Consider the following 27,357-nt stretch of genomic DNA (forward strand, 5'->3'; position numbering starts at 1 on the left):
CAGAGGGAGAGGAGGGTGCGGGGCAGAGGGAGAGAGGGTGAGGGGCAGAGGGAGAGAGGGTGAGGGGCAGAGGGAGAGGAGGGTGAGGGACAGAGGGAGAGGAGGGTGAGGGGCAGAGGGAGAGGAGGGTGCGGGGCAGAGGGAGAGGAGGGTGCGGGGCAGAGGGAGAGAGGGTGAGGGGCAGAGGGAGAGGAGGGTGAGGGACAGAGGGAGAGGAGGGTGAGGGGCAGAGGGAGAGGAGGGTGAGGGGCAGAAAGAGAAGGGTGAGGGGCAGGCCGGGATGCGATGGAAGGCTAGCATGGTTAAATGTCTGATGGGCTGAAGACCCTCCTTTGGTCCCCGGCTGAGGAGAGACAAGCTGGTGTCTGGCTTCAGGATTTTATTCAGATCTTTGCAGACAGTGTTCTGATGTCAAAGGTCATCTTTCCAAAACAGGCATTCACACAAAGATGGCGAGGTGTCAGACTGTCTATTCCAGGGTCCACACCAATCCCACTCTCATCCCGAGGCGTGTGGGTTTGAGACAGGGAGGGCCGGGAGTAAGAGGCACAATCCAGCCCCCCCACTAACCCCGAGGTGGTGGAGGCGGAGGGATAGAACAGTTCCTGCGACTCAGCCCAGATCTCCAGTAGGCCAGCTTCATCCCAGCTCCCACACTCACCGGGGCTGCTGTGTTAACCCCAGCAGCCTGTCGACCGATCTCTGGGCCTCGTAAATGCAGTCATTCACCGAGACGCCCCGGTACGAGGCACCGATCAGGGACAGGGCCAAGTGGTGTTTGTCAATTGATCCAAAAATAGTGTCTGCGAAGAGAAAGAGAGACAGAGGCAAACGTCAACACGAGGTCAGAGGTCGAAGCCAGGACTGTTTCGCTGGCGGTGTGACAAGAGCTAAGTTTAACCTGCGCGGGAACAACAACATCAACTTGCATTTATACAGCACTGCTGATCGAGTAATCATACCAAAACGGAGGGGGTTACACCGATAGGGAGGGGTATAGGGTCCGAGTGAGGTGACTGAGATAGAGAGGGGTGTAGGGGCTCGAGGAGGTTACAGAGATAGGGAGGGTTTGTAGGGGCTCGAGGAGGTTACAGAGATAGGGAGGGTTGGAGGGACTGGAGGAGGTTACAGAGATAGGGAGGGTTGGAGGGACTGAGGGGGATTACAGAGATAGGGAGGGTTGTAGGGACTGAGGGAGGTTACAGAGATAGGGACGGTTGTAGGGACTGAGGGAGGTTACAGAGATAGGGACGGTTGTAGGGACTGAGGGAGGTTACAGAGATAGGGAGGGTTGTAGGGACTGAGGGAGGTGACAGAGATAGGGAGGGTTGCAGGGACTGAGGGAGGTTACAGAGATAGAGAGGGTTGTAGGGACTGAGGGAGGTTACAGAGATAGGGAGGTTACAGAGATAGGGAGGGTTGTAGGGCTGAGGGAGGTTACAGAGATAGGGAGGGTTGTAGGGCTGAGGGAGGTTACAGAGATAGGGAGGATTGTAGGGACTGAGGGAGGTTACAGAGATAGGGAGGGTTGTCGGGACTGAGGGAGGTTACAGAGATAGGGAGTGTTGTAGGGCTGAGGGAGGTTACAGAGATAGGGAGCGTTGTAGGGACTGAGGGAGGTTACAGAGATAGGGAGGGTTGTCGGGACTGAGGGAGGTTACAGAGATCGGGAGCAGGTTGGAGACCATGTGGGGATTTGAAAACAATGAAGATGACGTTTAACTGTTAAGGTGTTGGGGGCTCAGGAGTCAATGCAGGTCAGCGAGAGGAAGAGGCAATGGGTAACAGGGACTTGGTACAAGGCCGCAGCAGGGGCTGGCAGTGATTTGAACAAGCTGAATTTTATGCAGCGGGAGACCAGCCAATAGTGTTGAGGTGGTCTAGACGAGTGAGCAGATGAGCTGACACACAGAGAAAGAGTTGTTCAAGGTCGAAGCAGACATTAGGAGTTGTTCAGTAAACACACTCACCCAAGAGTTCTGAGTGTCCGAGTGTATACTGTGGGATACAGTCCTGTGAATATAGACAAAGTAACAGGGTTAATCCTGAGTGTCTGAAGCAGCTTTACTCTGTATGAATCGTAGAGTCATAGAATTTACAGTGCAGAAGGAGGCCATTCAGCCCATCGAGTCTGCACAAGCCCCTGGAAAGAGCACCCCACTTAACCCCACACCTCCACCCTATCCCGTAACCCAGTAACCCCACCTAACCTTCTGGACACGAAGGGCAATTTAGTACGGCCAATCCACCTGAGCTTCACATCTTTGGACTGTGGGAGGAAACCGGAGCACCCGGAGGAAACCCACGCAGACACGGGGGGAACGTGCAGACTCCGCACAGACAGCGACCCAAGCCGGGAATCGAACCTGGGACCCTGGAGCTGCGAAGTAACTGTGCTAAACACTGTGCTACCGTGCTGCCCCTAACCCCGTGCTGTACCTGCTCTGGGAGTGTTTGATGTGGACAGTGTAGTGGGAGCTTTACTCTGTATCTAACCCCATGCTGTACCTGTCCTGGGAGTGTTTGATGTGGACAGTGTAGAGGGAGCTTTACTCTGGATCTAACCCTGTGCTGTACCTGTCCTGGGAGTGTTTGATGGGGACAGTGTAGAGGGAGCTTTACTCTGTATCTAACCCCGTGCTGTACCTGTCCTGGGAGTGTTTGTTGGGGACAGTGTAGAGGGAGCTTTACTCTGTACCTAACCCCATGCTGTACCTGTCCTAGGAGTGTTTGATGGGGACAGTGTAGAGGGAGCTTTACTCTGTATCTAACCCCGTGCTGTTCCTGTCCTAGGAGTGTTTGATGGGGACAGTGTAGAGGGTGCTTTACTCTGTATCTAACCCCGTGCTGTACCTGTCCTGGGTGTGCTTGATGGGGACAGTGTAGAGGGAGCTTTATTCTGTATCTAACCCCATGCTGTACATGTCCTGGGTGTGTTTGATGGGGACAGTGTAGAGGGAGCTTTACTCTGTATCTAACCCCGTGCTGTACCTGTCCTGGGAGTGCTTGATGGGGACAGTGTAGAGGGAGCTTTACTCTGTATCTAACCTCGTGCTGTACCTGTCCTGGGAGTGTTTGATGGGGACAGTGTAGAGGGAGCTTTACTCTGTATCTAACTCCGTGCTGTACCTGTCCTGGGAGTATTTGATGGGGACAGTGTAGAGGGAGCTTTACTCTGTATCTAACTCCGTGCTGTACCTGTCCTGGGAGTGTTTGATGGGGACAGTGTAGAGGGAGCTTTATTCTGTATCTAACCCCGTGCTGCACCTGTCCTGGGAGTGTTTGATGGGGACAGTGGAGAGGGACATTCGCTATGGAACTCCGTGCTATGCCGACTCTGGATTGTTTTATGGGACAGTATAGACGGAGCAAAAAGAGAGAAACAAATTATTGTGGAAGCTGGAATCTGAAACAAAAACAGAAATTCCTGGACAATCTCAGCAGATCTGACAGCCTGTGTGGAGAGAGAAGGGAGCAAACATTTCAAGTCTGATTGCCTCTTTGTCAAACAGAATCTTGGCTCACCTTATGTACTTTGCTGATGCTTTGCAGGGGTTTCTGCGTGATTCCCAGGTGATTCTGCACCGTGTCCAGTGCTCGCTGGAGCAGATGACCCTGAGGCACAGTGTCTGGATCACCAAAGGACTCCTGGAACCAGGAGCCTCCCATCATGACCTGGGAACATTGGTGCGAAGTGTTAGACCGAGGGCGATGGCACCTCATTCTCTTGCAACTGACTGGAAACGTCGGCAAACAAATAAGTCTGTGACTTTTCTGGAGCAATTATTCTCTCTCTGAATCCACTAAGATAGTAACTGCCTCGCAAACAAACCTGCGGCAATTAGCGCGTGGTAGAGAAAATAGCTTTGTTCCTGATCCACAGGCTAATCAGTCTCTCATGCATTCCCCAATGCAATTAATATCTCATTGATCATTGCGGCAAATACGCTCTCACTGATGTTCTGCAATTACGCTCTCACTGACCCCCCTTCTGCAATTGCTGTCTCACTGACCCTTTCACCGATCCAAACCAGGAATGTGTCTGATTGAGTCCAGCGCTTCAAAATAATAATAATAATAATAATAATAATAATAATAATAATAATAATAATAATAATAATAATAATAATAATCGGTATTGTCACGCGTAGGCTTCAATGAAGTTACTGTGAAAAGCCCCTAGTCGCCACATTCCGGCGCCTGTTTGGGAAGGCTGGAACGGGAATTGAACTCGCGCTGCTGTCATTGTTCTGTATTACAAGGCTGCTATTTAGCCCACTGTGCTAAACCAGCCCCAGATAATGAACGTCACACACATGCCCCACAATGGCGCTCTCGACCCCCACAATCCCTTGGCGCTGTACCGTTAGTCTGGTGGTTGGAGGACCCACTCGATCCTGCTGGGGGAAACTACAGGAATCGTAAACAACGCCGAGGATCTCGCTGCTCTCATGAGAGGGAATGAGGTGTCCAAAACCCTGTATGGGGAGGCAGAGAGTGGAAAGGGTAAGTAGAGAGAGGCAGAGAAAGGCAGGCAGAGAAACAGTGGTGGCAGAGCGAGGGAGTCAGAATCAGGGAGAGAGGAGTCAGAATCGGGGCAGAGTGACTGAGTCAGAGGCTGAGTGTGCAGGACAGAGAATAAGACCATAAGACATAGGAACAGAATTAGGCCACTCGGCCCATCGAGTCTGTTCCACCATTCAATCATGGCTGAAAGTTTCTCATCCCAATTCTCCTGCCTTCTCCCCATAACCCATGATCCCCTTATTAATCAAGACCCTATCTATCTCTAGAACAAATTACATAGAACAGTACAGCACAGAACAGGCCTTTCGGCCCTCGATGTTGTGCCGAGCCTTGTCCGAAACCAAGATCAAGCTATCCCACTCCCTGTCATTCTGGTGTGCTCCATGTGCCTATCCAATAACCACTTGAAAGTTCCTAAAGTGTCCGACTCCAGTATCACAGCAGGCAGTCCATTCCACACCCTAACCACTCTCTGAGTAAAGAACCTACCTCGGACATCCCTCCTATATCTCTCACCCTGAACCTGATAGTTATGCCCCCTTGTAACAGCTACATCCACCCGAGGAAATAGTCTCTGAGCGTCCACTCCATCTATCCCCCTCATCGTCTTATAAACCTCAATTAAGTCGCCTCTCATCCTCCTCCACTCCAAAGAGAAAAGCCCTCGCTCCCTCAACCTTTCCTCATAAGACCTATCCTCCAAACCAGGCAGCATCCTGGTAAATCTCCTTTGCACCCTTTCCAATGCTTTCATATCCTTTCTATAATGAGGTGACCAGAACTGCACACAATACTCCAAATGTGGTCTCACCAGGGTCATGTATAGTTGCAGCATAACCCCACGGCTCTTAAACTCAAGCCCCCTGTTAATAAACGCGAACACACTATAGGCTTTCTTCACGGCTCTGTCCACTTGAGTGGCAACCTTCAGCGATCTAGGGACATGAACCCCAAGATCTCTCTGTTCCTCCGCATTCCTCAGAACCCTGCCGTTGACCCTGTGATCCGCATGTCTTCACGACACTCAGTGAATTGGCCTCCACAGCCTTCTGCGGCAGAGTTCCACAGATTCACCTCCCCTGGCTGAAGAAATTCCTCCTCATTTCTGTTTTAAAGCATCGTCCCTTTAGTCTGAGATTGTGCCCTCTGCTTCTAGTGTTTCCTGCCAATGGAAACATTGTCTCCACGTCCACTCTATCCAGGCCTCGCAGTGTCTTTTAAGTTGATAAAAGATCCCCCTTCATCCTTCTAAATTCCAACGAGTACAGACCCAGAGTCCTCAACCGTTCCTCATACGACAAGCTCTTCATTCCAGAGATCATTCTTGTGAACCTCCTCTGGACCCTTTCCAAGGCCAGCACATCCTTCCTTAGATACGGGCCCCAAAACTGCTCACAATGCTCCAAATGGGGCCTGACCAGAGCCTTATACAGCCTCAGAAGTACATCCTTGGTTTTGTATTCTAGCCCTCTTAACATGAATGCTATCATTGCATTTGCCTTCCTAACTGCCGACTGAACCTGCACATTAATCTTCAGAGAATCGTGAACAAGGACTCCCAAGTCCCTTTGTGCTTCTGATTTCCTAAGCATTTCCCCATTTAGAAAATAGCCTATGCCTAAATTCCTCTTTCCAAAGTGCATAACCTCACACTTTTCCACATTGTATTCCATCTGCCACTTCATTGCCCACTCTCCTTGCCTGTCCAAATCCTTCTGCAGCCCCCCTGCTTCCTCAATACCACCTGTCCCTCTACAGATCTTTGTATCATCTGAAAACTTAGCAACAGTGCCTTCAGTTCCTTCTTCCAGATCATTAATGTATATTGTGGAAGGTTGTGGTCCCAGCACCGACCCCTGAGGCACACCACTAGTCACCGGCTGCCATCATGAAAAATACCCCCTTATCCCCACTCTCTGCCTTCTGCCAGTCAGCCAATCCTCTATCTATGCCAGGATCTTACCCTTAACACCATGGGCTCTTAATTTATTTCACAGTCTCCTATGCGGCACCTTGTCAAAGGCCTTCTGGAAATCTAAATAGATCACGTCCCTGGTTCTCCTCTGTCTAACTTCCTTGTTACCTCCTCAAAGAACTCATTTGTCAGACATGACCTCCCCTTGACGAAGCCGTGCTGACTCATTCCTATTTTTCATGCACTTCCAAGAATTCCGCTATTTCATCTTTAATAATGGACTTGAAAACCTTTTTATTAATAAATTTAGAATACCTATTTCATTTTTTCCAAATACGGGGCAATTTAGCGTGGCCAATTCACCTACCCTGCACATTTTGGGTTGTGGGAACGAAACCCACGCAAGCACGGAGAGAATGTGCAAACTCCAGACGGACAGTGACCCAGAGCCGGGATCGAACCTGGGACCTCAGCGCTGTGATGCAGCAATGCAACCCCGCCCCCTTTGCCCATCTCCCTGTCGTTTTGATAGGACATATATCCTTGGATATTTAGATTCCAGCCCTGATCCGCTTGCAGCCACATCTCTGTGATGCCCAGAACGTCGTACCGGCCAATTTCAATGTGCGCATCAAGCTCATTTACCTTGTTCCTTAAGCTGCGTGCATTTAGGTACAACACCCTCAGTCCTGTATTGACCACCTCCCTTTTCACACTTGTCACCATTTTTGCTCTGCCTGAGGGTGATGTTGTTCTTATATTTTTGTTCTCTTATTTCCCCTTCAGTTATGACAGCACGGTAGCATTGTAGATAGCACAATTGCTTCACAGCTCCAGGGTCCCAGGTTCGATTCCCCGCTGGGTCACTGTCTGTGCGGAGTCTGCACATCCTCCCCATGTGTGTGTGGGTTTCCTCCGGGTGCTCCGGTTTCCTCCCACAGTCCAAAGATGTGCAGGTTAGGTTAGGCGGATTGGCCATGATAAATTGCCCTTAGTGTCCAAAATTTCCCTTAGTGTTGGGTGGGGTTACTGGGTTATGGGGATAGGGTGGAGGTGTTGACCTTGGGTAGGGTGCTCTTTCCAAGAGTCGATGGGCCGAATGGCCTCCTTCTGCACTGTAAATTCTATGATATGACACCTTCTAAGCTAACGCTCTGGTTCCCACACCCCTGCCATATTAGTTTAAATCCTCCCGAGTGACTCTAGCAAACCTCGCAGCCAGGATATTGGTGCCCCCCCAGTTTAGATGCAACCCGTCCTTCTTGTACAGGTCCCACCTGCCCCGGAAGAGATCCCAATGGTCCAAAAATCTGAAACCCTCCCTCCTACACCACTGGTTTAACAGGAGTACGAGACGTGTCACTTGAAGTGGGCTTATCTCGAATCATGTGTCCGCGCGATTCTCACCGAGACAGGTAGGACCAAGCCCTCATACTCCAGATTGACCACAGCTACGGACACACTGGCGATCTTCCGCAGGCTCTCACACAGGGGTTCCCAGATCGGAGGGAGGACCCTGCTCAGCACTACAGGAAGAAGAGAGTTCAGAGTTGAAAGTGCGACTGGACATCATCTGACACACCGTGGCATCTGCTCCCAAAGGCCCAGAGCTTCACGATTCACCCAGTCTACAAACCTTTCGCTGGGACGGAGGAAAAAATGTGATCCGCATTGACAGTCCCTCCATCAAGCTGTACCTAAAATTGGAAACAAAAAGATTGAAAGCTTTCAAACAGCGATTTGGGTAGAGGCAGGGGTTTATTTTCAACAAATACCCGGGAGTGAGTTACAGAATGGAATCTAATCGAGAGCTTCAGGGTGGTTTATATATTGAACAACAGATACGCGGGAGTGAGTTACAGACTGGAATCTAATCGAGGGGTTCAGGATGGTTTATATATAGAATAACAGATACCCGGGAGTGAGTTACAGACTGGAATCTAATCAAAGGGTTTGGGATAGTTCATATATAGAACAACAGATACCCAGGAGTGAGTTGCAGACTGGAATCTAATCGCGGGGTTCAGGGTGGTTTATATATAGAATAACAGATACCCGGGAGTGAGTTACAGACTGGAATCTAATCGCGGGGTTCAGGGTGGTTTATATATTGAACAACAGATACCCGGGAGTGAGTTACAGACTGGAATCTAATCGAAGGGTTCGGGGTGGGTCATATATAGAACAACAGATACCCAGGAGTGAGTTACAGACTGGAATCTAATCGAGGGGTTCGGGTGGTTTATATATAGAATAACAGATATCCAGGAGTGAGTTACAGACTGGAATCTAATCGCGGGGTTCAGGGTGGTTTATATATAGAATAACAGATACCCGTGAGTGAGTTACAGACTGGAATCTAATCGAGGGGTTCGGGGTGGTTTATGTATAGAACAACAGATACCCGGGAGTGGTTTACAGACTGGAATCTAATCGAGGGGTTCGTGTTTGTTTATCTATTGAATAACAGACACCCAGGAGTGAGTTACAGACTGGAATCTAATCGAGGGGTTCGGGGTGATTTATAAACAGATTAACAGATACCCGGGAGTCAGTTACAGACTGGAATCTAATCGTGGGGTTCGGGGTGGTTTATACATAGAACAACAGATACCCAGGAGTGAGATACAGACTGGAATCTAATCGAGGGGTTCGGGTGGTTTATATATAGATTAACAGATACCAAGGAGTGAGTTACAGACTGGAATCTAATCAAGGGGTTCGGGGTGGTTTATATATTGAATAACAGATACCCGGGAGTGAGTTACAGACTGGAATCTAATCGAGGGGTTCGGGTGGTTTATATATAGATTAACAGATACCAAGGAGTGAGTTACAGACTGGAATCTAATCAAGTGGTTCGTGGTGGTTTATATATAGAATAACAGATACCCGGAAGTGAGTTACAGACTGGAATCTAATCGAGAGGTTCGGGGTGGTTTACATATAGATTAACAGATACCCAGGAGTGAGTGACAGACTGGAACCTAATCGAGGGGATTTGGGTGGTTTATGTACAGAATAACAGATACCCGGGAGTGAATTACAGACTGGAATCTAATCGAGGGGTTCGGGGTGGTTTATATAGAATAACAGATACCCGGTAGTGAGTTACAGACTGGAATTTAATCAAGGGGTTCAGGGTGGTTTATATATAGAATAACAGATACCTGGGAGTGAGTTACAGACTGGAATCTAATCGAGGGGTTCGTGTTTGTTTATATATAGAATAACAGATACCCGGGAGTGAGTTACAGACTGGAATCTAATCAAGGGTTTGGGGTGGTTTATATACAGAATAACAGATACCCGGGAATGAGTTACAGACTGCAATCTAATCGAGGGGTTCAGGGTGGTTTTTCTAGAATAACAGATACCCGGGAGTGAGTTACAGACTGGAATCTAATCGAGGGGTTCAGGGTGATTTATATGGAGAACAACAAATACCCGGGAGTGAGTTACAGACTGGAATTTAATCGAGGAGTTTGGGTGGTTTATATGTAGAATAACAGATACCCGGGAGATAGTTTCAGACTGGAATCTAATCGAGGAGTTCGGGTGGTTTATATTTTGAATAACAGATACCCGGGAGAGAGTTACAGACTGGAATCAAATCGAGGGGTTCAGGATGGTTTATATATGGAATAACAGATACCCGGGAGTGAGTTACAGACTGGAATCTAATCGGGGAGTTTGGGTGGTTTATATATAGAATAACAGATACCCGGGAATGAGTTACAGACTGGAATCTAATCAAGGGGTTCGTGTTTGTTTATATATTGAATAACAGATACCCAGGAGTGAGTTACAGACTGGAACCTAATCGAGCGGTTCGGGGTGATGTATATACAGAATAACAGATACCCGGGAGTCTGTTACAGACTGGAATCTAATCGAGGGGTTCAGGGTGGTTTATATATAGAATAACAGATACGCGCGAGTGAGTTACAGGCTGGAATCTAATCAAGGGGTTCTGGGTGGTTTATATATAGAATAACAGATACCCAGGAGTGAGTTACAGACTGGAATCTAATAGAGGTTTTTGGGGTGGTTTATATATAGAATAACAGATACCCGGGAGTGAGTTACAGACTGGAATCTAATCGAGGGGTTCAGGGTGGTTTATATATAGAATAACAGATACCCGGGAGTGAGTTACAGACTGGAATCTAATCGAGGTTTTTGGGGTGGTTTATATATAGAATAACAGATACCCGGGAGTGAGTTACAGACTGGAATCTAATCGAGGGGTTCAGGGTGGTTTATATATAGAATAACAGATACCCAGGAGTGAGTTACAGACTGGAATCTAATCGAGGGTTTCGGGGTGGTTTATATAGAGAATAACAGATACCCGGGAGTGAGTTGCAGACTGGATCCTAATCGCGGGTTTTGGGGTGGTTTATATATTGAATAACAGATACCCGGGAGTGAGTTACAGACTAGAATCTAATTGAGGGGTTCAGGGTGGTTTATATATAGAATAACAGATACCCAGGAGTGAGTTACAGACTGGAATCTAATCGAGGGTTTCGGGGTGGTTTATATAGAGAATAACAGATACCCGGGAGTGAGTTGCAGACTGGAATCTAATCGAGGGGTTCGGGGTGGTTTATATATAGAATAACAGATACCCAGGAGTGAGTTACAGACTGGAATCTAATCTAAGGGTTCGGGTGGTTTATATATAGAATAACAGATACGCAGGGGTGAGTTACAGACCGGAATCTACTCGATGGGTTCGGGATGGTTTATGTATGGAATAACAGATACCCGGGAGTAAGTTACAGACTGGAATCTAATCGAGGGGTTCGCGTTTGTTTATTTATATATATATATAACTCCTGTGTTTTTTAACCCCTCACCTCCCAGGCTCCATCAGCTTTCTGTTGAAGTTTCTGGACTGGGCAATTCAGGTGAATCTCCACTCCCCGTCTGCATAATTCCTGCTGGATTGCTTCTGGAAGTGTCTGTAACCCTTGTTTCAGGGTCCACTGCAACCAGCTCTCACGCCTGGCTCGACTGATTAACCGGGAGGTGAAGCACTGATCCTTACCATCTGTGGAGTGACAGAAGGTGGACATGTACCTCGGGGTGAATGTTGCTGCTCGTCAGCTCTTGAAGTCAGTACAGATGAGGCGGGGAGGGCAGGCATGAGAGAGAGAGAAAGAGATGGGAAGAGAACAGGCGACAGACAGGGAGACTGGGGACTGGCAGAATTGGGAGATAGGTGAAGGGTGGGGGTACATGGAGCCTGTGGAGTGAGGGAGGGGGGACGAGGCAACGAGGGGGGGGAGGGGGAAAGGGACAGGGCATGAAGGGTTCACTCACCTCCTCCACCTGCAATCATCCCGATCACTGCAGATCCAAATCTCTTCTCAGCTTGGGAGAGCACTGGAAAGCAGGATCGGACACTGAGCTGCCTGCAGTCCCCAGCAAAGACACCACGGCACAAACTATCAGCGGCAATGTCTGCATACTTGGAGGAGAAAGGACACACTTTGTCCGAGGGTGGCGAGAGATTGAAGCGAGAGAGGGGGGAGAGATTGAAGTGAGAGAGGGGGAGAGATTGAAGCGAGAGAGTGGGGGGAGAGATTGAAGCAAGAGAGGGGGGAGAGATTGAAGCGAGAGAGGGGCGAGAGATTGAAGTGAGAGAGGGGCGAGAGATTGAAGTGAGAGAGGGGGAGAGATTGAAGCGAGAGAGTGGGGGGAGAGATTGAAGCAAGAGAGGGGGGAGAGATTGAAGCGAGAGAGAGGGGGGGGGAGAGATTGAAGCGAGAGAAGGGGGAGAGATTGAAGCGGGAGAGAGGGGAGAGAGATTGAAGCGAGAGGGGGGGAGATATTAAAGCGAGAGAGGAGGGGGGAGAGATTGAAGCGAGAGAGAGGGGGGAGAGATTGAAGTGAGAGAGGGGGAGATTGAAGCGAGAGTGAGGGGGAGGGATTGAAGCGAGAGAGAGGGGGGAGAGATTGAAGCGAGAGAGGGGCGAGAGATTGAAGTGAGAGAGGGGCGAGAGATTGAAGTGAGAGAGGGGGAGAGATTGAAGCGAGAGAGTGGGGGGAGAGATTGAAGCAAGAGAGGGGGGAGAGATTGAAGCGAGAGAGAGGGGGGGAGAGATTGAAGCGAGAGAAGGGGGAGAGATTGAAGCGGGAGAGAGGGGAGAGAGATTGAAGCGAGAGGGGGGGAGATATTAAAGCGAGAGAGGAGGGGGGAGAGATTGAAGCGAGAGAGAGGGGGGAGAGATTGAAGTGAGAGAGGGGGAGATTGAAGCGAGAGTGAGGGGGAGGGATTGAAGCGAGAGAGAGGGGGGAGAGATTGAAGCGAGAGAGGGGAGAGAGATTGAAGCGAGAGAGGGGAGAGAGATTGAACCGAGAGAGGGGGGAGAGATTGAAGCGAGAGAGAGGGGGGGGAGGGATCGAAGCGAGAGAGAGAGGGGGGAGGGATCGAAGCGAGAGAGAGAGGGGGGAGGGGTTGAAGCGAGAGAGGAGGGGGGAGAGATTGAAGCGAGAGACGGGGGAGAGAGATTGAAGCGAGAGAGGGGGGAGAGATTGAAGTGAGAGAGAGGGGAGAGATTGAAGCGAGAGAGAGGGGGGAGAGATTGAAGCGAGAGAGGTGGAGAGATTGAAGCGAGAGAGGAGGGGGGAGAGATTGAAGTGAGAGAGGGAGAGAGATTGAAGCGGGAGAGAGGGGAGAGAGATTGAAGCGAGAGGGGGGGTGAGATAGAAGCGAGAGAGGGGGGAGAGATTGAAGCAAGAGAGGGGGGGGGAGAGATTGAAGTGAGAGAGGGGGAGAGATTGAAGCGGGAGAGAGGGAAGAGAGATTGAAGCGAGAGGGGGGGGAGATATTAAAGCGAGAGAGGAGGGGGGAGAGATTGAAGCGAGAGAGAGGGGGGAGAGATTGAAGCGAGAGAGGGGGGAGATTGAAGCGAGAGAGAGGGGGAGGGATTGAAGCGAGAGAGAGGGAGGAGAGATTGAGCGAGAGAGGGGAGAGAGATTGAAGCGAGAGAGGGGAGAGAGATTGAAGCGAGAGAGGGGGGAGAGATTGAAGCGAGATAGAGGGGGGAGGGATTGAAGCGAGAGAGAGAGGGGGGAGGGATCGAAGCGAGAGAGGGGGGGAGAGAGTGAAGCGAGAAAGGGGGGAGAGATTGAAGCGAGAGAGATGGGGGGAGAGATTAAAGCGGAAGAGAGGGGGAGAGATTGAAGCGAGAGAGGGGGGAGATTGAAGCGAGAGTGAGGGGGAGGGATTGAAGCGAGAGAGAGGGGGGAGAGATTGAAGCGAGAGAGGAGGAAGAGAGATTGAAGCGAGAGAGAGGGGGAGAGATTGAAGCGAGAGAGGGGGAGAGATTGAAGCGGGAGAGAGGGAAGAGAGATTGAAGCGAGAGGGGGGGGAGATATTAAAGCGAGAGAGGAGGGGGGAGAGATTGAAGCGAGAGAGAGGGGGGAGAGATTGAAGCGAGAGAGGGGAGAGACATTGAAGCGAGAGAGAGGGGAGAGATTGAAGAGAGAGAGGGGAGAGAGATTGAAGTGAGAGAGAGGGGGGAGAGATTGAAGCGAGAGAGGAGGAAGAGAGATTGAAGCGAGAGAGAGGGGGAGAGATTGAAGCGAGAGAGGGGAGAGAGATTGAAGCGGGAGAGAGGGAAGAGAGATTGAAGCGAGACGGGGGGGGGAGATATTAAAGCGAGAGAGGAGGGAGAGAGATTGAAGCGAGAGAGGGGGGAGAGATTGAAGCGAGAGAGGGGGGAGAGATTGAAGCGAGAGAGGGGGGAGATTGAAGCGAGAGAGGGGGGAGATTGAAGCGAGAGAGAGGGGGGAGAGATTGAAGCGAGAGAGGGGGAGATTGAAGCGAGAGAGGGGGCAGAGTTTGAAGTGAGAGAGGAGGGGGGAGAGATTGAAGCGAGAGAGGGGGAGAGATTGAAACGAGAGAGTGGGGGGAGAGATTGAAGCAAGAGAGAGGGGGGAGAGATTGAAGCGAGAGAGGAGGGGGGAGAGATTGAAGCGAGAGAGAGGGGGGAGAGATTGAAGCGAGAGTGAGGGGGAGAGATTGAAGCGAGAGAGGAGGGAGAGAGATTGAAGCGAGAGAGAGGGGGGAGAGATTGAAGCGAGAGAGAGGGGGGAGAGATTGAAGCGAGAGAGGGGGGAGAGATTGAAGCGAGAGAGGAGGGAGAGATTGAAGCGAGAGAGAGGGGGGAGAGACTGAAGTGAGAGGGGGGAGCGATTGAAGCGAGAGAGGAGGGAGAGAGATTGAAGCGAGAGAGAGGGGGAGAGATTGAAGCGAGAGAGGAGGCAGAGAGATTAAAGCGAGAGAGAGGGGGGTGGGATTGAAGCGAGAGGGGGGAGAGATTGAAGCGAGAGAGGAGGCAGAGAGATTGAAGCAAGAGAGAGGGGAGAGAGATTGAAGCGAGAGAGAGGGGGGAGAGATTGAAGCGAGAGAGGAGGCAGAGAGATTGAAGCAAGAGAGAGGGGAGAGAGATTGAAGCGAGAGAGAGGGGGGAGAGATTGAAGCGAGAGAGAGGGGGGAGAGATTGAAGCGAGAGAGAGGGGGGAGAGATTGAAGCGAGAGAGGAGGGGGGAGAGATTGAAGTGAGAGGGGGGGGAGAGATTGAAGCGGGAGAGAGGGGAGAGAGATTGAAGCGAGAGGGGGGGGGGGGATATTAAAGCGAGAGAGGAGGGGGGAGAGATTGAAGCGAGAGAGGAGGGGGGAGAGATTGAAGCGAGAGAGGGGAGAGAGATTGAAGCGAGAGAGGGGAGAGAGATTGAAGCGAGAGAGGGGGGAGAGATTGAAGCGAGTGAGGGGAGAGAGATTGAAGCGAGAGAGAGGGGGGAGGGATTGAAGCGAGAGAGAGAGAGGGGGAGGGATCAAATCGAGAGAGAGGGGAGGGATTGAAGCGAGAGAGGAGGGGGGAGAGATTGAAGCGAGAGAGGCGAGAGAGATTGAACCGAGAGAGGGGGGAGAGATTGAAGCGAGAGAGAGGGGGGAGGGATTGAAGCGAGAGAGGGGGGAGGGATCGAAGCGAGAGAGGGGGGAGGGATTGAAGCGAGAGAGGAGGGGGGAGAGACTGAAGTGAGAGAGGGTGGAGAGAGATTGAAGCGAGAGAGGGGGGAGAGATTGAAGTGAGAGAGAGGGGAGAGATTGAAGCGAGAGAGAGGGGGGAGAGATTGAAGCGAGAGAGGGGGGAGAGATTGAAGCGAGAGAGAGGGGGGAGGGTTTGAAGCGAGAGAGGGGAGAGGGATCAAAGCGAGAGAGGGGGGAGGGATTGAAGCGAGAGAGGAGGGGGGAGAGATTGAAGCGAGAGAGGGGGGAGAGAGATTGAAGCGAGAGAGGAGGGAGAGAGATTGAAGCGAGAGAGGGGGGAGAGATTGAAGCGAGAGAGGGGGGAGAGATTGAAGCGACAGAGGAGGGGGGAGAGATTGAAGCGAGAGAGGGGGGAGAGATTGAAGCGAGAGAGGGGGGAGAGATTGAAGCGAGAGAGGGAAGAGAGATTGAAGCGAGAGAGAGGGGGCGAGGGATTGAAGCGAGAGAGGGGAGAGAGATTGAAGCGAGAGAGGGGGGAGAGAAATTGAAGCGAGAGAGAGGGGGGAGAGATTGAAGCGAGAGAGGGAAGAGAGATTGAAGCGAGAGAGGGGGGAAAGATTGAAGCGAGAGAGGGGGGAGAGATTGAAGCGAGATAGAGGGGGGAGGAATCGAAGCGAGAGAGAGAGGGGGGAGGGATCGAAGCGAGAGAGGGGGGAGAGAGATTGAAGCGAGAGAGAGGGGGGAGATTGAAGCGAGAGAGAGGGGGGAGAGAGATTGAAGCGAGAGAGGGGGGAGAGATTGAAGGGAGAGAGAGGGGAGAGAGATTGAAGCGAGAGAGAGGGGGGAGAGATTGAAGCGAGAGAGAGGGGGGAGAGATTGAAGCGAGAGAGGAGGGAGAGAGATTGAAGTGAGAGAGAGTGGGGAGAGATTGAAGCGAGAGAGAGGCGAGAGAGATTGAAGCGAGAGAGAGGGGGGAGATATTGAAGCGAGAGAGAGGGGGGAGAGATTGAAGCGAGAGAGAGGGGGGAGGGATTGAAGCGAGAGGGGGGAGGGATTGAAGCGAGAGAGAGGGGGGAGAGATTGAAGCGAGAGAGGAGGGGAGAGAGATTGAAGCGAGTGAGAGTGGGGGAGATTGAAGCGAGAGAGGAGGGAGAGAGAATAAGTGGGCTGAGAGGAGGAGGAGGTGCCCGAAGAGGAGGGGCCCGAGAGGAGGGGTCCCAGAGCAGGAGGAGGGGCCTGGGAGGAGGTGGGAGGGCCTGTGAGGAGGAGGGGCTGGAGAGGAGGAGGGGGGCCCAGGAGGAGGAGGAGGGGCCCGAGAGGAGGGGGAGGGGCCCGAAGAGGAGGAGGTCCCGAGAGGAGGAGGAGGGCCTGGGGAGGAGGAGGGGCCTGAGAAGAGGAGTAGGGGCCTGAGAGGCGGAGGCGGGGCCTGAGAGAAGGAGGGGCCCGTGAGGAGGAGGGACCAGAGAGGAGGAGGGGACCAAGAGAAGGTGGGGCCCAAGAGGAGAAGGAGGGGCCAGAGAGGAGGAGGATGGACCCGAGAGGAGGATGAGGGGCCCAAGAAGAGGGGGTGCCCGAGAGGAGGAGGAGGGGCCTGAGGAGAGGAGGGGCCAGAGAGGAGGAGGAGGGGCCAGAGAGGAGGAGGAGGGGACAGAGAGGAGGAAGGGCCCGGGATGAGGGGGAGGGGCCTGAGAAGGGCGCGAGGCCCGAGAGGAGGAGGAGGGGCCCGTGAGGGGAGGGGCCTGTGAGGTGGGGAGGGGCCAGTGATGAGGGGGACGGGCCCGAGAGGAGGGGCCTGAGGAGGAGGGAAGGGGTCTGAGGAGGAGGAGGGGCCCAAGGTGGAGGATGGTCCTGAGATGAGGGGAGGGGCCCGAGAGGAGGGGAGGGACCTGAGAGGAGGGGAAGGGGCTGAGAGGGGACGGACTTGAGAGGGGAGGGGCCTGAGAGGCGGGGAGGGGCCCAAGAGGAGGGGAGGGGCCCGAGAGGAGGGGAGGGGCCTGAGAGGAGGGTCCCAAAAGGAGGAGGGCACGAGAGGAGGAAAGGGGCATGAGAGGAGGGGCCAGAGGGGAGGCAGGTGGAAGGGGTGGGGCCAGAGAGTAGGGCGGGGGGGCAGTGGGGTGGAAGTGGCTGGCGAGGATGAATTTTGTCTTTCAGATGGACAGTTCAATGATTCCTCACACGTGTGTGTGTGAGAGAGAGACTACTCCATGTTGGACTACTCACCTCCTTTCCAAATCTGCGGCCTATAAAACTGTGAACACTTTCATCCTGATCCTTTCCCCGTCGAATGAAGGGTTCCCGCAGTAAGCTGACGATGATAGGCTGGCTGAATGGAGGGTGTGTGGAGAAAGGCGTCCTTCAGATTTCAAAACACAAAGTCAGAAATTCGCTCTGGAAATGACATTATCGAAAGAGACAGAGTGGATCTCCCAACCTCCCGCTCCCAGCCAATCACCACGGTCTGCACCCAGCCAATCACCACGAACCGCACCCAGCCAATCACCACGGTCTGCACCCAGCCAATCACCACGAACTGCACCCAGCCAATCACCACGGTCTGCACCCAGCCAATCACCACGAACCGCACCCAGCCAATCACCACGAACCGCACCCAGCCAATCACCACGATCCGCACCCAGCCAATCACCACGTTCCGCACCCAGCCAATCACCACGAACCGCACCCAGCCAATCACCACGATCCGCACCCAGCCAATCACCACGAACCGCACCCAGCCAATCACCACGAACCGCACCCAGCCAATCACCACGGTCTGCACCCAGCCAATAACCACGATCCGCACCCAGCCAATCACCACGTTCCGCACCCAGCCAATCACCACGAACCGCACCCAGCCAATCACCACGGTCTGCACCCAGCCAATCACCACGAACCGAACACAGCCAATCACCACGATCCGCACCCAGCCAATCACCACGATCCGCACCCAGCCAATCACCACGGTCTGCACCCAGCCAATTACCACGATCCGCACCCAGCCAATCACCACGAACCGCACCCAGCCAATCACCACGATCCGCACCCAGCCAATCACCACGTTCCGCACCCAGCCAATCACCACGGTCTGCACCCAGCCAATCACCACGAACCGCACCCAGCCAATCACCACGATCCGCACCCAGCCAATCACCACGGTCTGCACCCAGCCAATCACCACGGTCTGCACCCAGCCAATCACCACGGTCTGCACCCAGCCAATCACCACGAACCGCACCCAGCCAATCACCACGGTCTGCACCCAGCCAATCACCACGGTCTGCACCCAGCCAATCACCACGGTCTGCACCCAGCCAATCACCACGAACCGCACCCAGCCAATCACCACGATCCGCACCCAGCCAATCACCACGGTCTGCACCCAGCCAATCACCACGAACTGCACCCAGCCAATCACCACGATCCGCACCCAGCCAATCACCACGGTCTGCACCCAGCCAATCACCACGGTCTGCACCCAGCCAATCACCACGATCCGCACCCAGCCAATCACCACGATCCGCACCCAGCCAATCACCACGGTCTGCACCCAGCCAATCACCACGGTCTGCACCCAGCCAATCACCACGGTCTGCACCCAGCCAATCACCACGGTCCGCACCCAGCCAATCACCACGTTCCGCACCCAGCCAATCACCACGTTCCGCACCCAGCCAATCACCACGTTCCGCACCCAGCCAATCACCACGATCCGCACCCAGCCAATCACCACGGTCTGCACCCAGCCAATCACCACGGTCTGCACCCAGCCAATCACCACGAACCGCACCCAGCCAATCACCACGATCCGCACCCAGCCAATCACCACGATCCGCACCCAGCCAATCACCACGATCTGCACCCAGCCAATCACCACGGTCTGCACCCAGCCAATCACCACGGTCTGCACCCAGCCAATCACCACGAACCGCACCCAGCCAATCACCACGTTCCGCACCCAGCCAATCACCACGATCCGCACCCAGCCAATCACCACGGTCCGCACCCAGCCAATCACCACGAACCGCACCCAGCCAATCACCACGATCCGCACCCAGCCAATCACCACGATCCGCACCCAGCCAATCACCACGGTCTGCACCCAGCCAATCACCACGGTCTGCACCCAGCCAATCACCACGAACCGCACCCAGCCAATCACCACGGTCCGCACCCAGCCAATCACCACGATCCGCACCCAGCCAATCACCACGGTCTGCACCCAGCCAATCACCACGAACCGCACCCAGCTAATCACCACGAACCGCACCCAGCCAATCACCACGATCCGCACGCAGCCAATCACCACGAACCGCACCCAGCCAATCACCACGGTCTGCACCCAGCCAATCACCACGGTCTGCACCCAGCCAATCACCACGGTCCGCACCCAGCCAATCACCACGATCGGCACCCAGCCAAACACCACGAACTGCACCCAGCCAATCACCACGGTCTGCACCCAGCCAATCACCACGGTCTGCACCCAGCCAATCACCACGGTCTGCACCCAGCCAATCACCACGATCCGCACCCAGCCAATCACCACGAACCGCACCCAGCCAATCACCACGAACCGCACCCAGCCAATCCCCACGATCCGCACCCAGCCAATCACCACGAACCGCACCCAGCCAATCACCACGGTCTGCACCCAGCCAATCACCACGGTCTGCACCCAGCCAATCACCACGATCCGCACCCAGCCAATCACCACGATCGGCACCCAGCCAATCACCACGGTCCTCACCCAGCCAATCACCACGATCCGCACCCAGCCAATCACCACGGTCTGCACCCAGCCAATCACCACGAACCGCACCCAGCCAATCACCACGATCCGCACCCAGCCAATCACCACGGTCTGCACCCAGCCAATCACCACGAACCGCACCCAGCCAATCACCACGATCCGCACCCAGCCAATCACCACGGTCTGCACCCAGCCAATCACCACGAACCGCACCCAGCCAATCACCACGATCCGCATACAGCCAATCACCACGGTCTGCACCCAGCCAATCACCACGAACCGCACCCAGCCAATCACCACGATCCGCACCCAGCCAATCACCACGGTCTGCACCCAGCCAATCGCCACGGTCTGCACCCAGCCAATCACCACGAACCGCACCCAGCCAATCACCACGAACCGCACCCAGCCAATCATCACGAACCGCACCCAGCCAATCACCACGATCCGCACCCAGCCAATCACCACGAACCGCACCCAGCCAATCACCACGAACCGCACCCAGCCAATCACCACGATCTGCACCCAGCCAATCACCACGAACCGCACCCAGCCAATCACCACGATCCGCACCCAGCCAATCACCACGGTCTGCACCCAGCCAATCACCACGAACCGCACCCAGCCAATCACCACGATCCGCACCCAGCCAATCACCACGGTCTGCACCCAGCCAATCACCACGGTCTGCACCCAGCCAATCACCACGATCCGCACCCAGCCAATCACCACGATCCGCACCCAGCCAATCACCACGGTCTGCACCCAGCCAATCACCACGGTCTGCACCCAGCCAATCACCACGGTCTGCACCCAGCCAATCACCACGGTCCGCACCCAGCCAATCACCACGTTCCGCACCCAGCCAATCACCACGTTCCGCACCCAGCCAATCATCACGTTCCGCACCCAGCCAATCACCACGATCCGCACCCAGCCAATCACCACGGTCTGCACCCAGCCAATCACCACGGTCTGCACCCAGCCAATCACCACGAACCGCACCCAGCCAATCACCACGATCCGCACCCAGCCAATCACCACGATCCGCACCCAGCCAATCACCACGATCTGCACCCAGCCAATCACCACGGTCTGCACCCAGCCAATCACCACGGTCTGCACCCAGCCAATCACCACGAACCGCACCCAGCCAATCACCACGTTCCGCACCCAGCCAATCACCACGATCCGCACCCAGCCAATCACCACGGTCTGCACCCAGCCAATCACCACGGTCTGCACCCAGCCAATCACCACGAACCGCACCCAGCCAATCACCACGATCCGCACCCAGCCAATCACCACGATCCGCACCCAGCCAATCACCACGATCTGCACCCAGCCAATCACCACGGTCTGCACCCAGCCAATCACCACGGTCTGCACCCAGCCAATCACCACGAACCGCACCCAGCCAATCACCACGGTCCGCACCCAGCCAATCACCACGATCCGCACCCAGCCAATCACCACGGTCTGCACCCAGCCAATCACCACGAACCGCACCCAGCCAATCACCACGAACCGCACCCAGCCAATCACCACGATCCGCACGCAGCCAATCACCACGAACCGCACCCAGCCAATCACCACGGTCTGCACCCAGCCAATCACCACGGTCTGCACCCAGCCAATCACCACGGTCCGCACCCAGCCAATCACCACGATCGGCACCCAGCCAAACACCACGAACCGCACCCAGCCAATCACCACGGTCTGCACCCAGCCAATCACCACGGTCTGCACCCAGCCAATCACCACGGTCTGCACCCAGCCAATCACCACGATCCGCACCCAGCCAATCACCACGAACCGCACCCAGCCAATCACCACGAACCGCACCCAGCCAATCCCCACGATCCGCACCCAGCCAATCACCACGAACCGCACCCAGCCAATCACCACGGTCTGCACCCAGCCAATCACCACGGTCTGCACCCAGCCAATCACCACGATCCGCACCCAGCCAATCACCACGATCGGCACCCAGCCAATCACCACGGTCCGCACTCAGCCAATCACCACGATCCGCACCCAGCCAATCACCACGGTCTGCACCCAGCCAATCACCACGAACCGCACCCAGCCAATCACCACGATCCGCACCCAGCCAATCACCACGGTCTGCACCCAGCCAATCACCACGAACCGCACCCAGCCAATCACCACGATCCGCACCCAGCCAATCACCACGGTCTGCACCCAGCCAATCACCACGAACCGCACCCAGCCAATCACCACGATCCGCACACAGCCAATCACCACGGTCTGCACCCAGCCAATCACCACGAACCGCACCCAGCCAATCACCACGATCCGCACCCAGCCAATCGCCACGGTCTGCACCCAGCCAATCACCACGAACCGCACCCAGCCAATCACCACGAACCGCACCCAGCCAATCATCACGAACCGCACCCAGCCAATCACCACGATCCGCACCCAGCCAATCACCACGAACCGCACCCAGCCAATCACCACGAACCGCACCCAGCCAATCACCACGGTCTGCACCCAGCCAATCACCACGTTCCGCACCCAGCCAATCACCACGGTCTGCACCCAGCCAATCACCACGTTCCGCACCCAGCCAATCACCACGTTCCGCACCCAGCCAATCACCACGAACCGCACCCAGCCAATCACCACGGTCTGCACCCAGCCAATCACCACGAACCGCACCCAGCCAATCACCACGAACCGCACCCAGCCAATCACCACGTTCCGCACCCAGCCAATCACCACGAACCGCACCCAGCCAATCACCACGGTCTGCACCCAGCCAATCACCACGGTCTGCACCCAGCCAATCACCACGGTCTGCACCCAGCCAATCACCACGAACCGCACCCAGCCAATCACCACGAACCGCACCCAGCCAATCACCACGGTCTGCACCCAGCCAATCACCACGGTCTGCACCCAGCCAATCACCACGGTCTGCACCCAGCCAATCACCACGATCCGCACCCAGCCAATCACCACGTTCCGCACCCAGCCAATCACCACTTTCCGCACCCAGCCAATCACCACGAACCGCACCCAGCCAATCACCACGGTCTGCACCCAGCCAATCACCACGAACCGCACCCAGCCAATCACCACGGTCCGCACCCAGCCAATCACCACGTTCCGCACCCAGCCAATCACCACGTTCCGCACCCAGCCAATCACCACGAACCGCACCCAGCCAATCACCACGGTCTGCACCCAGCCAATCACCACGATCCGCACCCAGCCAATCACCACGATCGGCACCCAGCCAATCACCACGGTCTGCACCCAGCCAATCACCACGTTCCGCACCCAGCCAATCACCACGGTCTGCACCCAGCCAATCACCACGGTCTGCACCCAGCCAATCACCACGGTCTGCACCCAGCCAATCACCACGAACCGCACCCAGCCAATTACCACGGTCTGCACCAAGCCAATCACCACGAACCGCACCCAGCCAATCACCACGATCCGCACCCAGCCAATCACCACGGTCTGCACCCAGCCAATCACCACGGTCTGCACCCAGCCAATCACCACGATCCGCACCCAGCCAATCACCACGTTCCGCACCCAGCCAATCACCACGGTCTGCACCCAGCCAATCACCACGAACCGCACCCAGCCAATCACCACGGTCCGCACCCAGCCAATCACCACGATCTGCACCCAGCCAATCACCACGTTCCGCACCCAGCCAATCACCACGATCCGCACCCAGCCAATCACCACGAACCGCACCCAGCCAATCACCACGAACCGCACCCAGCCAATCACCACGATCCGCACCCAGCCAATCACCACGGTCTGCACCCAGCCAATCACCACGGTCTACACCCAGCCAATCACCACGATCCGCACCCAGCCAATCACCACGTTCCGCACCCAGCCAATCACCACGTTCCGCACCCAGCCAATCACCACGATCCGCACCCAGCCAATCACCACGTTCCGCACCCAGCCAATCACCACGGTCTGCACCCAGCCAATCACCACGAACCGCACCCAGCCAATCACCACGAACCGCACCCAGCCAATCACCACGGTCCGCACCCAGCCAATCACCACGAACCGCACCCAGCCAATCACCACGTTCCGCACCCAGCCAATCACCACGATCCGCACCCAGCCAATCACCACGAACCGCACCCAGCCAATCACCACGATCCGCACCCAGCCAATCACCACGATCCGCACCCAGCCAATCACCACGGTCTGCACCCAGCCAATCACCACGAACCGCACCCAGCCAATCACCACGGTCTGCACCCAGCCAATCACCACGTTCCGCACCCAGCCAATCACCACGAACCGCACCCAGCCAATCACCACGATCCGCACCCAGCCAATCACCACGGTCTGCACCCAGCCAATCGCCACGGTCTGCACCCAGCCAAACACCACGAACCGCACCCAGCCAATCACCACGGTCTGCACCCAGCCAATCACCACGGTCTGCACCCAGCCAATCATCACGAACCGCACCCAGCCAATCACCACGATCCGCACCCAGCCAATCACCACGTTCCGCACCCAGCCAATCACCACGAACCGCACCCAGCCAATCACCACGATCCGCACCCAGCCAATCACCACGAACCGCACCCAGCCAATCACCACGATCCGCACCCAGCCAATCACCACGATCCGCACCTAGCCAATCACCACGATCCGCACCCAGCCAATCACCACGAACCGCACCCAGCCAATCACCACGGTCTGCACCCAGCCAATCACCACGATCTGCACCCAGACAATCACCACGATCCGCACCCAGCCAATCACCACGGTCTGCACCCAGCCAATCACCACGAACCGCACCCAGCCAATCACCACGATCCGCACCCAGCCAATCACCACGATCCGCACCCAGCCAATCACCACGAACCGCACCCAGCCAATCACCACGAACCGCACCCAGCCAATCACCACGGTCTGCACCCAGCCAATCACCACGGTCTGCACCCAGCCAATCACCACGATCTGCACCCAGCCAATCACCACGATCCGCACCCAGCCAATCACCACGGTCTGCACCCAGCCAATCACCACGATCTGCACCCAGCCAATCACCACGATCTGCACCCAGCCAATCACCACGAACCGCACCCAGCCAATCACCATGTTCCGCACCCAGCAAATCACCACGAACCACACCCAGCCAATCACCACGTTCCGCACCCAGCCAATCACCACAAACCGCACCCAGCCAATCACCACGATCTGCACCCAGCCAATCACCACGGTCAGCACCCAGCCAATCACCACGATCCGCACCCAGCCAATCACCACGGTCTGCACCCAGCCAATCACCACGATCAGCACCCAGCCAATCACCACGAACCGCACCCAGCCAATCACCACGTTCCGCACCCAGCCAATCACCACGATCCGCACCCAGCCAATCACCACGGTCTGCACCCAGCCAATCACCACGAACCGCACCCAGCCAATCACCACGATCTGCACCCAGCCAATCACCACGAACCGCACCCAGCCAATCACCACGATCCGCACCCAGCCAATCACCACGATCCGCACCCAGCCAATCACCACGTTCCGCACCCAGCCAATCACCACGATCCGCACCCAGCCAATCACCACGTTCCGCACCCAGCCAATCACCACGAACCGCACCCAGCCAATCACCACGATCTGCACCCAGCCAATCACCACGAACCACACCCAGCCAATCACCACGAACCGCACCCAGCCAATCACTCCCTCCCTCACCAAGCCAATCACCACGAACCGCACCCAGCCAATCACCATGTTCTGCACCCAGCCAATCACCACGAACCGCACCCAGCCAATCACCACGGTCTGCACCCAGCCAATCACCACGAACCGCACCCAGCCAATCACCACGATCTGCACCCAGCCAATCACCACGGTCTGCACCCAGCCAATCACCACGAACCGCACCCAGCCAATCACCACGATCCGCACCCAGCCAATCACCACGGTCTGCACCCAGCCAATCACCACGAACCACACCCAGCCAATCACCACGAACCGCACCCAGCCAATCACCACGGTCTGCACCCAGCCAATCACCACGTTCCGCACCCAGCCAATCACCACGTTCCGCACCCAGCCAATCACCACGAACCGCACCCAGCCAATCACCACGAACCGCACCCAGCCAATCACCACGGTCTGCACCCAGCCAATCACCACGTTCCGCACCCAGCCAATCACCACGTTCCGCACCCAGCCAATCACCACGTTCCGCACCCAGCCAATCACCACGTTCCGCACCCAGCCAATCACCACGGTCTGCACCCAGCCAATCACCACGGTCTGCACCCAGTCAATCACCACGAACCGCACCCAGCCAATCACCACGTTCCGCACCCAGCCAATCACCACGAACCGCACCCAGCCAATCACCACGAACCGCACCCAGCCAATCACCACGTTCCGCACCCAGCCAATCACCACGGTCTGCACCCAGCCAATCACCACGAAACGCACCCAGCCAATCACCACGAACCGCACCCAGCCAATCACCACGAACCGCACCCAGCCAATCACCACGAACCGCACCCAGCCAATCACCACGAACCGCACCCAGCCAATCACCACGAACCGCACCCAGCCAATCACCACGAACCGCACCCAGCCAATCACCACGGTCTGCACCCAGCCAATCACCACGAACCGCACCCAGCCAATCACCACGGTCTGCACCCAGCCAATCACCACGATCGGCACCCAGCCAATCACCACGATCGGCACCCAGCCAATCACCACGATCCACACCCAGCCAATCACCACGGTCTGCACCCAGCCAATCACCACGAACCGCACCCAGCCAATCACCACGATCGGCACCCAGCCAATCACCACGATCCACACCCAGCCAATCACCACGAACCGCACCCAGCCAATCACCACGATCGGCACCCAGCCAATCACCACGAACCGCACCCAGCCAATCACCACGGTCTGCACCCAGCCAATCACCACGAACCGCACCCAGCCAATCACCACGATCGGCACCCAGCCAATCACCACGATCCACACCCAGCCAATCACCACGGTCTGCACCCAGCCAATCACCACGAACCGCACCCAGCCAATAACCACGATCGGCACCCAGCCAATCACCACGAACCGCACCCAGCCAATCACCACGGTCTGCACCCAGCCAAT

The 27,357-nt window shown here is 55.5% G+C and overlaps 1 protein-coding gene across 6 annotated transcripts in view; it reads right to left on the minus strand.

The window, feature by feature from the left end:
- Positions 1-364: 364 nt before the first annotated feature.
- LOC140410312 (protoporphyrinogen oxidase-like) overlaps positions 365-27,357 on the minus strand; it is a 59,548-nt gene continuing 32,555 nt past the window's right edge. For 3 of the 6 annotated variants that reach the window (XM_072498298.1, XM_072498301.1, XM_072498296.1), the window contains 9 exons: positions 17,673-17,805; positions 11,774-11,921; positions 11,308-11,501; positions 8,079-8,139; positions 7,850-7,968; positions 4,365-4,478; positions 3,526-3,675; positions 1,971-2,013; positions 365-803 (listed from right to left, as the gene is read on the minus strand). In XM_072498298.1, the coding sequence (XP_072354399.1) occupies positions 658-803; positions 1,971-2,013; positions 3,526-3,675; positions 4,365-4,478; positions 7,850-7,968; positions 8,079-8,139; positions 11,308-11,501; positions 11,774-11,921; positions 17,673-17,805 (1,108 nt within the window). In that variant the 3' untranslated portion in view covers positions 365-657. The remainder of the gene's footprint in view (positions 804-1,970; positions 2,014-3,525; positions 3,676-4,364; positions 4,479-7,849; positions 7,969-8,078; positions 8,140-11,307; positions 11,502-11,773; positions 11,922-17,672; positions 17,806-27,357) is intronic. The other 3 variants (XM_072498299.1, XM_072498300.1, XM_072498302.1) reach the window with 3 other exon arrangements.

Source organism: Scyliorhinus torazame, chromosome 4 (assembly GCF_047496885.1).
Source record: "Scyliorhinus torazame isolate Kashiwa2021f chromosome 4, sScyTor2.1, whole genome shotgun sequence".
In the NCBI taxonomy this organism is placed as follows: domain Eukaryota; kingdom Metazoa; phylum Chordata; class Chondrichthyes; order Carcharhiniformes; family Scyliorhinidae; genus Scyliorhinus; species Scyliorhinus torazame.